This window comes from Beta vulgaris, chromosome 2, assembly GCF_026745355.1.
Source record: "Beta vulgaris subsp. vulgaris cultivar EL10 chromosome 2, EL10.2, whole genome shotgun sequence".
Lineage (NCBI taxonomy): Eukaryota > Viridiplantae > Streptophyta > Magnoliopsida > Caryophyllales > Amaranthaceae > Beta > Beta vulgaris.
In genome coordinates, this window is record NC_079203.1 from 36,767,639 (window position 1) to 36,780,630 (window position 12,992).

The 12,992-nt window shown below is 36.9% G+C and overlaps 1 protein-coding gene across 1 annotated transcript; it reads left to right on the plus strand.

Annotated features, from left to right (window-relative positions):
- The first annotated feature begins 7,166 nt into the window (after positions 1-7,166).
- LOC125494843 (uncharacterized) lies at positions 7,167-7,899 on the plus strand. Its single transcript, XM_057392973.1, has 2 exons — positions 7,167-7,317; positions 7,436-7,899. Exons 1-2 carry the CDS (start codon positions 7,167-7,169, stop codon positions 7,897-7,899), a joined length of 615 nt encoding a protein of 204 aa, XP_057248956.1.
- Positions 7,900-12,992: the final 5,093 nt, after the last annotated feature.

Below are 12,992 nucleotides of genomic sequence, written 5' to 3' on the forward strand. Positions count from 1 at the left end.
GAGCTTTTTGATAGAAGCGTTTCACTTATTTAAGAACGGAGGAAGTATTTATTATAAATATACTAGTAGTGGATTGAAAGTTAATGTGATAGCATGTATCCTAAGCATCTTTATGGGCCCTGGGTGTCACATATGGTATCAAAGCCATGGTCTATTCTGGTGTCCTGTAGTGCTCACGAGTGCGCAAACTCTTTAAAGGAAGGTAGAATATCCCACATCGAATTTTGAGGACAAAAAGCCTTCATTATATAGGGGTGAAAACCTCAACCTAGTAGAGGCCTTTTGAGTAGGATTTCAATCCTGCACCAAAGCAAATCTTTGGGGGCTAAGGCCCATAGAGGACAATATCAACTAGTGGTCCCCGGGGTGTTATAGATGGTATTAGAGCTAGGGTCCATTTTAGTGTCGTGTAGTGCCTACAGGGACGATGACTGTTTAAAGGATGGGAGAAGATGCCTAACATTTTGGCTCTCTCACATCGGAATTTAAGGAGAAAAAAGCCTTCATTATATCAGGGTGAACACCCAACCTAGTAGATGCATTTTTTGTAGAACGTCAGTCCTGCACTAAAGCAAATCCTTGCGAGGTAGGCGCATTGAGGACAATATCTACTAGTGGGCCCCTGGGGTATTACTGTCTAGCTGCGAATTTATACCTAAAAACACAAGTGATACTTTAACTAGTTAATAAAATACTAAACTCCTAATTATGCCACACTAACACATAAGTATGGCATAGATGTATCCAAACAAAACGAAAAGAACAACTTAGCTAAACTGTCAACACTTGTGAAATCACGCATGTTCAGCTATGCGTGGAAGTACCTCTAAACTGAACTCCTCTGTGAATTCACAATAAGAGCTATGCTTAAAATTACAATTGAAAGAACCTCAACAGCAAGAGTAGATCCCCAAAATAAAAATGAATGAGTAAATGCTTATAAGTATCACTAAGCTTCAGACTACAAAGACTTTGCAGCAAATTAATAGAATAAGAAAAGGAATTTCTCGATTTAGACTATAAAGTGCAGCAAATTAATAGAACGAGAAAAGGAATTTCTCGATGAAGCCTTGTTCTCATTTCATAGAGCCCTAGATAGCTTTATTTTTTGGTATTCAAATTTCAATAATATATTCCCATTGTTCTAATTAGGCTGAAAACTTGATTAAGATTGACTGTAGAGAAACAAAATTTGAAGAGAATTCTTGAATTCAATAAGAACTAAAATTCACGATTACTAATGTGAAAGAGGCAACTGTTTTTGGGACAGTCACAAAAATTTATCCAAATATAATACTCCACATCATCCAATTTCCAAAATTCACCAAAATTATGCATGTAACCTTGAGTAGTTTGTAGATACAAAGTACAAACTCCTCAAATATATAAAAATTCTCCATTACAAAAGTGACATTTTTTCAGTAGGTCTTAATTAGTTTTTTGTATTTCTACAATCAATTAACTTAAAAACAAATTAAATACTTAAAAAACACCATTTGTATATTTTTACCAAAATTAACTATGATTGATGGCGAGAGGCAACAGATGAAAATGAATTAGATTAAGAACTATGAGTTTTCCATAACACTTCTTAGGATTTGAGAAAGGAGTAGAATTTATCTTTAAAAAGAACTAATTGAAAATGAGAGAAAGGAAAGTTGAGAAGGACTGAAGGACAAGAAGGAGGAGGAGAGAAAGGCATGAGATAAAGAGGGAGAGATAAAGAAAGGTGATGATGAATGCCCTTTTTTATTTTTAGGGAATTTAAATAAGTTTCTTGTTTTTTTTCCTTCTCACTCACTAGTCACTTGTGGGACTTCTCCAACCCCACCCCTATTTCTACAGTTAAAATCCCTCGTGAAATGTCGAAAAAAGCCCCTGTTGAAGTCTAAAAGGAACTCAAATTGTTGCACGATGAGCCAAGATCGAAGGATGATGTGGTATGCAGGTTTAGTATTAGGTGTGTATGAGGATGAATTAGAGATGCTTGCTATTGTATATTTGTATGTGTCTCTATGACCAAAATCAAATAAAACCAAGTAAATTATAGCCAACGAGCAAAACAGAAAAAAAAGATCAAAATACCATTTTATCTCTAAACACAAGATATTAAAAATATTTGGAAATCAAATATTTAAAATATTCTAGATAATCAATAAAATTAACTGATATAAATACGTTAACTTTATTCATTATAGAAGGACTTCTAGAAAATGAGTTTAGTAAGACTATTTTTTAAAAAGGTTTTCGAAAGTGGGTGGTTTCAGCTGGGTGGAGTTGGGTTAGGGGTGGGGAAGAAGAAAGAAAGAGTATTTTATATTTTTAAGATTTTTATAAAAAAAATTTACTTGTCTTATAGGTATCAAGTCAGGTTTACCTAATTTAGGAAAAATTTGGTATAATTTTTGCATTATTAAAAAATAATTTAAAGGTTGTACTTTTTGGGAGAACCGACCTAAGTTTGTATTATTCTAGTTAAAAAATACGAAGAATAATTATCTTTTGATTATTTTAGTTTCAAAAGTTGTGTGATTGCTGCCCATTAACAGTTTCCGTTGGAGTCTTCGTCCATCATTGCCTAATTCTTTGTGCTTCTGATCACATCCCAATTTTCATGGTCTTCATCCCATTTTCTCCCCTCATTTTTTTGCCTAGGTTAGAGGTTTAAATAATAAGAATCTTATATTTGAGAAGTACAAGGTTTTATATTTTGAAAATTGCGGTTATGGTTTAATTTAGTGTTTTATTATGTGTGTACGGATACTACCTAGAATCATAAGCTAAACTAAGAGAAGGTTAGTTTGCTTCAGATAAAGGTTGTTGTATCAACTGGAGAGGAGTTCTACAACTTAAAAGGTAAAATTTCAACTTACACGGTAAATTTTCCAAGTTTAAATTAGGGGTTATGACCTTAGGGTGAATAGGTTTATAATAGTTATCAAAGATTTGATTTTTCCTTTCTACAATTAGTAACCTTAATAAGTTTAACTAAGTTTGTAATTGTACTATGCAGGTAGCATGTCTTCCTCCTCCTTGCAATTCCTTGCTTAAAAATACCAAATGCCTTTGTGGTATTGTGGTAGCGTAATATTAGACAATTTCGAATCCAGGAATGAATTTTATGGTGTTTAACTTGATAAATTTTGGTTTTTTTTTTTAATTAGGAAATTAAGTCAGCCTAAGGGCTAACCCCTACAAGGCTACTAGCATGTAGGAAACACCAACACATTGGCCGGTAAGGCATGCATATCATGCTAAGGAAATACCTCAGCATAATGCTGAGAGTAAGGATCGAACCCCTGACATCAAGGGCCAAGGGGGAGCGCTCTACCCACTTGAGCTAACTCCTAAACTTCTTGATAAACTTTGGTTAAAACACTTAAATTCCAATCTACTTCAGTTGGAATATAATATTGCAACATTTCTAATAAATTAATGAACCCTAAATGCCAATTGCCAAATTCAAAGAAATTGAAAAGTTAATCTTCTTAATTGAAATTTCTATTGGCTGGTTAATCCGTTAACTTATGCAAGAAATCAAGAGGAAAATAAATAAAGTTAGGGTAAAAATCATAGGCATGAATCATTGGGTAATACGTGGATGGAAAATCTAATGGAATTCGTAAATGAGTAGAAATAGTATAACTTTTGGAATAGAAAAGATAGTTATTTTTTCAAAAGGTAGTTACATGAATAACTTGGTATAAAAGGGTAGTTATTACTATTTTTATTTGCTTAATAGTAAACCTTAAATTAACAACGAAAGACCTAGAAATTTATGATAGTCATAATAAATATGACAATCAGAAATCTAGTCGCCGATTTAGAATGATTTCGAGTCATAAAATATGCGATTTTAATCATTTTGAACCATTAGATTTTTATATTTGATATAACCACCATACACATGTCCATCTAGTGAATATGATGGACTATATATTAACTCATCGAATGACATTCTTTCTCCCTTCATAATTTATGTATCCCAACCACATCTTGAAAGCAGTGGGTAGTTTGCAATTGGAATATGAAGAGACTTTTTTTTTTAGAAAAACTAGTGACATAGAGGGAGGAAAGGTGAAGAGAAATAGAAGATCTATAGGAGATAATTTTTAGGAGATCTCAGGATTTGGGGTTGGCTCAAGTGGTGAGTTTTTTCATTTTTCCTCATGAAGTCTAGGATTCAATTCCTACCACATGCAATTGGATGGGATTTAAGGGGAGGGGAGGGGGTTGAGGATGTATGGCTTGTAATAGGCCTCTGCGTGAGGGGCCCCTATGCGAGCAAAGCCTAGAGGATTTCTTCTTACCTATTAAAAAATATTAGGAAATCTCTGACATCAAATTTCTTTAGATTATACAAAATAGATTTGGATGTAAAAAAGTACTACTCCATGTACAAAATTAATTACCAAGTAGTACTTGTTCTAGTGGTAAGATTTGTATCTCACAACCTTGAGGTTGTGGGATCAAACCATATTACAAGCACTTTGAGATTGAAATTCCCTTACCACAAAAGACTTTGGCCTATCAGGGTCATTCAAATTTAGAGGTGTAAATGAGACGAGAAAGCTCGCAATCTACCCGAGATTGAATCAGTCAAATAGAAGTTGAGTTCGACTCAAGATGTTGGCGAGTTGAGTTGAGTAACTCGATACTCGACTAGAAACTCATGAAAAGCTTGAATACCAGTTATCTATACATAATACCTAAAGTTGACATATTTTCTACCTTTAGGTTGCTATTAAAACGAGACACTTGCAAGTTACTCGAAATATTCTCGGTCAAAACTCGACTCGATCAAAACTCGGACAATACTCAGTCAGAACTTTTCTCGAGTGAGCTCGGCTATAAATGCTAACGAGCCGAGTCGAGTTAGCTAAAACTCGAACTCGACTCACATAATTTACACCCGTAGTCAAATTAACTAAATGTACAAATCAATTTGTGGGTATACATTAGAGCATCTACAATGGCTTAGTTTTAGCTTGGTCTAGCAAATAGTAAAACTAGTTTTACTTGGTTTTGCTGTTAGAGAACTTGACTCTTTGGCTTGGTTGGTCTGGAAATCCAGACCATATGAGCATGGGATGGAGTGCACAAGAGGTATCACAGTGTGACGCGTGGCGAAGGAGCTCTGAAAAAAAAAATGGTGGCCCAGCTCAAAACACAGCGCTTTGAAGGAAAGGGAGAAAGAGAAACCGAGCATATTCATCAAAATGCTGCTTTGAAGCAGCACGCTGGCCCAAAATATTTAATGGCTGTCAGTGGCCCTGACGCGCGTCAGAGGCCCACTGAACAGCTTGTGGAAGCGTGACACGCGTTTGCTGTCAATGCAACATTATCTTTTGCAATCTGATTTTTGATTTTGTAACGGTTATATTATAACGTTATAATTTGTAACGTTAATAAAAAAAAATCAGCTTATTATTTTTTAAAAAAAATTACACCAACGGTTATAAAATATTTTTATCTATAAATTGAGTCAAAATTTCATATATTTTACCAAACTTCTTCCCAACTTATTTTTTTCTAATTTCTCTCTTACCTAATATTACTTATATTAAGCCAATATTATGGATTCAAATAATCCTAATTACTCCCAAACTAATCCAAACCACCCACAAAATTCCCAAAGTAATTTTCAAATCGATCCAAGTGGCTACAAAATCCGGAATTTCAAAGAATGTTTATGTTTTTTCAAAGCCAATGGAATAACCAAAATTCTCAGCAAGTTACACAAGAATCTCCACAAAGTTCTAATCATCTATCCCAACAACAAGTTCAACCATCTTTTCTTATATCCCAACATATGTCACAACAACATGAACAACCTAACGAAAAGGACGATGTGAACGAAATCCAATCACAAGAAATTCAAAACACTCCTTCTTCAAAAAAGTCACAACACCAAAGTTTCCATGGAGTGCAGATGAAGATCATGCACTCATTTCGGCATATCTAGAGTGCGGAGGAGATGTGTTGAAGGGAACCGACCAAAATGGTGATGGTTTTTGGGGTTCGGTATTTGAGAAGGTTGAAGAGTCACGACGACTCAATCCAACTTTACGTCAAAGGACATTCAGAGCTATTACTAGTCGTTGGAAAAAAATCAACGGAGATGTGAATGCATGGTCGGGATATATACCGAGGCGAAAAGGAAGAAGGGGCCCGGCTGCAATGACGAAGACGTCCTGACTGAAGCCCGTGAGATGTGGATAAAAGTCCATGGGCCCCTATTTACATTGGAGCATGCATGGAATGTTCTGAAACACTACGACAAATGGACAGATGGCACCCAAATGAGCGGCGAAGCTCAAAACGGTCTGGTCCAGATGAAGGTGTGAGCTCAATACGTCCTGACGGCGTCAAGAAAGTCAAGAGTAGGAGAAAAGCCCCAATATCCAGTTCTACATCTCCATCTCCATCCTCTTTGGAATTTACGAGGAGGATTCGTGTGGGAGGACTTACTTGAGTATCAAAAGGAGCGTGATGCCTTGAGAGAATCAACGAAAGAGGAAGATAGAAAGTTCAAAATTTGGAATATATTAATGGCTAAGTCTTCCCTTGATCCGGATGAGAGAGAGATGTATGAAAAACTTAAGCTACAATTTAAGGACAATATGTTTAGTTAGTGTTCATGTTTTTAATTGTTTTAGTTTGCAATTTAGTTGTATCGTAATTTTTAATTATGAATATGTATGTGTCGTAACTTTTGATTATGAATGTATCATTATCATTATCGTTATAATTATTTAGTAGTAGTAGTAGTAGTAGTAGTAGTAGTAGTAGTAGTAGTAGTAGTAGTAGTAGTAGTAGTAGTTAATAGTATATTGTAGTTATTATTATTGCATTGAATTGTCTAATCATCTGATATTAAATTATGTCACAAATAGTACTGCATTGAATTATCAACTCACCTGACTTTGAATAGTATGATGCATAGTGCCGCATTGAATTGTCTACTCCTACATTGCATTGAATTGTCTGCTCCTATATTGCATTGATATGTCTAATCTGTAAATGAATTATTGTTATGTACATATGATGGATTTTTCCTATATAATATAGAGCATAACTTCAACAATAAAATCACAACTCTATTCACTTTTCCTCTCAATCTTTTATTTTCTACAAAGCACCACTTCATTCAACATATCTCCAAAATGAACTATGATTCAAGTTCTTCTAGTTCAGGTTCTGAGTTTTTTAATTACATGGTTCAAGATTACATAGAATGGAGTCAGTCCGTTGATGCTGAGCAACAAAATGAAGAAGAAATTGTACCCCGCACTAGAAATTTTGTGCGTAGGGAACGTGAGGAAGCTCATGAAAGATTGTTTCATGATTATTTCAGCAACGAACCTCTATACCCGAGAATATTTTCGTCGTAGGTTTCGTATGCATAGGCATGTTTTCCTTCGTATTGTCGAAGGTGTAACAATTCAAGATGCTAAATTCTTTGTGCAAAAACCAGATGCTACTGGAAGGATGGGTGCATCTAAACTACAAAAATGCACAGCGGCTATCAGGATGTTGGCATATGGTTCATCATCTGATGCTGTTGACGAGTACCTGAAAATTGCTTCAAGTACTGCTAGAGAGTGCCTTCTTCATTTTGTCGAAGCGGTTGTTGCTAGATTTGGAGATGAATACTTGAGGAAGGCAAATGCAAATGACATTGAGCGTCTCCTACATGAAGGCGAGCATCGTGGCTTCCCAGGCATGATGGGAAGCATTGATTGCATGCACTGGAACTGGAAGAATTGTCCTCGGGGTTGGAAAGGAATGTATCAAGGAAGAAGCAAAACATCAACCATAATCTTAGAAGCGGTTGCTTCAAGTGACTTATGGATATGGCATGCTTTTTTGGCACCCCGGGTTCATGCAATGATATAAACGTATTGCAGAGGTCTCCCGTCTTTGATGATGTCCTACAAGAAAGAGCCCTAGAGGTCAACTTCTCGGTGAACGGGACAACTTATAACATGGGTTACTATCTTACTGATGGCATCTACCCGAGATGGTCAACATTCATCCCCGCAATAAAGCTCCCCCAAACCCCCAAACAAAGACTATTCACACAACATCAAGAAGCTGTTAGAAAAGATGTAGAGCGTGCATTTGGATATTGCAAGCTAGATTTGCAATCATTCGTAAACCCGCTCTCGCGTGGGATAAAGACATATTGTGGAAATAATACATGGCATGTATCATCATGCACAATATGATTGTTGAAGATGAGCGTGATACTTATCAAAATTACCGAGATCCAAACGAATATGATCAGCTTCAAACTCAAAATAATGAGGGGTCATCTAACCAAGTCGGAGAAGACTCATTCGTTGTGCACAACGGAAGACTCGGTGCGCGAAATTTAGGTGCATACATGGAGAGAAGATCTGAGATGCAAGATGCGGAAACTCACATCTCACTAAAAAATAACTTGGTCGAACACATATGGCGTAAGTTTGGGCCTAATCGTCAAGTTGATTAACTAACTTTATTTAATTAGTTATGGTTTAAGTTAATTTCAAATTTCATGTATTTGTGTGTTTTAAATTATCTATCTTAGCTTTATGTATCAATCTATCATGTATTTGTATTTTAAATTATCTATGTTTATGTATCAAATTTCATGTATGCGTGTTTTTAAAAGTATCTATCTTATATAATGTGTTCGTTTTTTTTTAATTTATAATGTCAAGTTAACGTAATTTAATTTAAAGTAAGCTAATTAACACATATTTACTATAATTTCAAGTTAACGCTAATTTAATTTAACGTAAGCTAATTAGCTAATTAGCTTGTAACGTAATTTAATTTATCGTAATTAATTTAACGTAAGCTAATTAGCTCGTAATTAATTTAACGTAATCTAATTAACTTTTATTAATTTAAATCATCTATTTCATATACAAAAATTAAACATTGAATATGATGGGGTTTGGTAAAGTAGGAGAGAGAGTATATGGTGGGGTTTGGTAAAAGTAAGAGAGAGAAATGGAAAAACCAAGTAAGATCAACCCATCCCATTGTGAGAAAAAAAGATGAGTTGGTGGGAGTTTTAGTGGGATGTGAGGTGTAAGAAGGAGGGAAGGAGAGAGAATGACAAAACATAAGAACCAACTAAGACCAACCAACCCCATTGCTCATGCTCTTAGTGTTGTTCATGGATGAGATGACCGACTAAACCCGACCAGTTTGGTCCATTAAGATTAAAAGTGATCAAATGTCGCATAACCCCCCCCCCCCAACCCTTCAGGACAAAATTTAAATTAAAAAGACATTTTAATTTTTAAATTGTCCAAACCCTTCCCACACTAAAAATTTGGGCTAAGACCAAACCCAAAAATCCGATCCCAAAATACCTGCCTTAGACCCGACACTTTTTGGACAGGGCCGAAGTCAATTTGATCAAAATCTAGATTTAGAGCAGTGGTCTGGATTGAACAATAATTTTAGAAAAAGAACACATTAAAAGAAGACTATGAGCCCAAATAACCTCTCTGTCGAAAATCATGAACATAAATTGCGTCAACTTCAATCTTTATTTTCCCCTTAAACATAGAAGTAAGAATGAAATCATAAACAAAAACATGTTTTTTTTTTTTTTTTTTTTGGCGACAAGAACAAACAACACAAAACCTATACTTTTACCTGACCTTGTCTAGCCGCTCGCGCTAGAACATGTGCTTGTTCTACTTCTATTCTACTAACCTTTTGAATATTACAAACATCAAAGTTATTTTTAAGTGCGATGATATCATGCATGATCGTGGATATCTCGAACGGATGTTGTTGTCTATTCATTGCCCGAACAAGCTCTAAACAGTCAGATTTGAAAGAGGCCTTTCTGATTCCTCGGTTATAAGCTACGCACATACCGTGATACAAGGCATAGGCCTCTGTTTGTATAGGTGTTGCCGCCATAATGTTGGCATTGCCCTCGAATACGATGTTCTCATTGGCCTTGACAACCCATCCTATTCCTGCTCTTGGATGTAGCTTCTTGTGCTTTTTCCAGGCACCATCCACTATAATACTGTACTCTGACTGATCTTGGATAATGAAACCCTGGTGTGGTTCTGGAGTTTGGTCCTTTCTGTCTGGTAAAACGGTTGCCGTCTTTAAACTCTTACTTTCAGCATACTCCCGTAGGAGAGCTTCTTTCCTCTGAAAGATGGTGATCGGATTATCATGCTGATTTCGAAAGACGATGTTGTTTCTGAATATCCAAATAGACCAGAGTATGAGTATAAATTCTTGTGCTCTCTCAGACTTTATCCCGTCTTCCTTCCAGAATAGTCTCAGGAAGTTCCTGATCCAATCATTGATCGGTATGATTTTGGTGGAATGGGGTTGAATTCCCAAAGAGGAGCATTTCCAAATATGCATTGTGACCTCACAGTCTCGAAACAAATGGCTTGTATCTTCCAGAGATGTCTTACACAGATAGCAACGTTCCTGGACTGGAATGTTTCTCTTTCTTAGATTTGAGTTTGTGGCGATGGCATTCGTTAGAATTCTCCATAGAAAAAATTTCCATTTAGGTCTGAGATCCGAAGCCCATAGCTTATTCCAAAAACGTCTGATCTCCTGGGGAGCGTTTAAATTTCCTTTAAGTTGAAGATAGTGGACATAAGCTTCTTTGACTGTGAAAATTCCTGATTTGGAGTCACTCCATCTATATCTATCTTGTATGCTCTCTATGGGTATGTGCGTGGTGAGGATTCTATTGGCAGAATTGTGATCGAAAATATCTCTGATAAGCGGAATGTTCCATGATTTTTGATCCCGAATCATCAAATCATTGACATTCCGCAAGCCCAGATTATCCAAGCTGACTCCTTGCTTGGGATGAATTGGATCTCCTTTAATCCATTTCTCCGCTAGAATTCTTGTGTTGGTCCCGTCACCAATTGATTTCGTGAAGCCGTCCTGACAATCTTGAATTGCTCTACACTGTCCTCTGAAACCCCACGAGGCTTTGCTTATTCGCCTTTTTTGAAGTACAAAATCCACTGGGGAGGCTTTATACTTGGCACAATAAAGTTGGGATAATAGGGAGTTTCCGGATTCGTGAAGCCGCATTGCTTGTTTGGCAAGCATGGCTTTGTTAAACAAGTGAACATTTCTGATACCAAGTCCTCCTCCCTTTTGGAAGCTCAATGGTAGCCATACTTTTCCAATAGATGGGCCTCGTGAGCTTAGATCCATTCCATAAAAATCTTGCGAATATCGAGTTCAATTTGTCGGATGTAGCCTTTGGGATAAGGAAGACACTTAGGATATTGAGGCTGAGCATGGACAGGATGCCATTGATTAGCGTAACTCTGCCTGCATGCGATAGAGAAAGATGATGCCATTTGGAGATTCTTTGTTCCACCTTTTCCACCAGCGGTTGAAATTTTCGGGAACCTCTACCATCCACTTCGATGTTACATCCCAGATAACTTCCAAGAGAATCCGCTGAAGGGGTTCCCACTATACTTCTCATGAACCTTTTGAATCTATTTGGGGTGTTAGGGCTGAATAGAATATGGGATTTGTGGTAGTTGATTACTTCACCTGATAGTCGACTGAATTGCGTCAGTATCTTCTTTACTTCTTCGCACGCTTTGGGAGTGGCCTGGAAGAAAATAAGAGAATCATCTGCAAAAAACATGTGAGAGACTTCCGGGCACGATCTACTTAACTTTATCCCCTGGAATACTTTCTCCTCCGTCCCTTTCATCAGCAACTTAGATAGGAAATCCATGACAAGAATAAAAAGATAAGAAGATAGAGGATCTCCCTGTCTGAGTCCACAAGTTGGTTTGAATCGCTTTGTTGGTTCTCCATTGATCAGAATGGAATAGGAGACCGTTGTGACACACTGCATTATCCAGTGGCGACAGATTGGTGGAAATCCCATTTGCGATAACAGCCAGTAAAGGAAGTCCCAATCTACCTTATCATATGCTTTGAACATGTCAATTTTTAGAGCCGCTAGGTAAAGCTTTCCCTTTTTTCGTTGTTTGATGATATTGATCAGCTCGTGAGCGGTAAGGCAGTTGTCAGCCATAATCCTCCCTGGAACAAAAGCATTCTGGTATGGGGAGACAATGAGGTTTAGGATGGGCTTGATTCTGTTCGAGATGATCTTGGAAACGATCTTGTAGATGACATTGCATAAGCTTATTGGTCGATACTGGCTAGCTTGTTCCGGTCTTTCCGTTTTCGGAATGAGACATATATTCGTAAGATTCCATTCCTGAAGAAGGAATCCTCTGGTGAAGAAGTGATCTACTGCTTTCCATATATCTTTGCCGACAATGTGCCAATATCGTTGGTAAAAAATAGCAGGAATTCCATCAGGACCAGGGGCTTTAAGGCTTCCCATCTGGAACACTACAGCTTTAACTTCCTCAAGAGAGACTGGCTTGATCAGATCTTCTTGTTGATCGGGTGTGATTCTGGGAACAAGATGTTGGAGCGAGTTTAATTCTTGCCAGTAATCATTCTCATGTTGCTTTCCTTGATAAATGTTGGTGAAGTACTGGACCAGTTCCTGCTGGATATCCTCTTTTTTTGAGACCCATCTGCCTTCTGAAGTTTTGAGAACAAGAATTTCGTTCTTTTTCTTTCGAAGTTTGGCTTTCCGAAAAAACCACTTGGTATTTGAATCATCCCAGGCAGTTCCTTTGATTTTTGCTCTCTGTGACCAGAACTTCAGCTGGAGATTTATTCTGTCAAGGTTCTCTTTTTTGGTTCTGTCATCCATTTCTTCACCATTGTCGAATGGGAGATTGGCCTGAACGTTCCCACATTGGAGTAGAGCTGCGCTCCATTGAATGTGGTTTTGCTCTTTATAGTTTTGACACCATTTGAAGATATCATACCTTATGATTCGGGATTTTTTCGCCACTTGATACATTGGAGATCCATTGGTAGTTTGGCTCCATTGATTAGTAATCATTTTATTGATTTCTTCAAATCCCAAGCACCAT

Excerpts from the sequence above, each read along its gene's own strand:
- LOC125494843 (XM_057392973.1), top strand. The coding sequence starts at position 7,167 with ATGAACTATGATTCAAGTTCTTCTAGTTCAGGTTCTGAGTTTTTTAAT. Across the intron at positions 7,318-7,435 it reads AAATTTTGTGCGTAGGGAAC|GTGTAACAATTCAAGATGCT; the intron begins GTGAGGAAGCTC and ends GTATTGTCGAAG.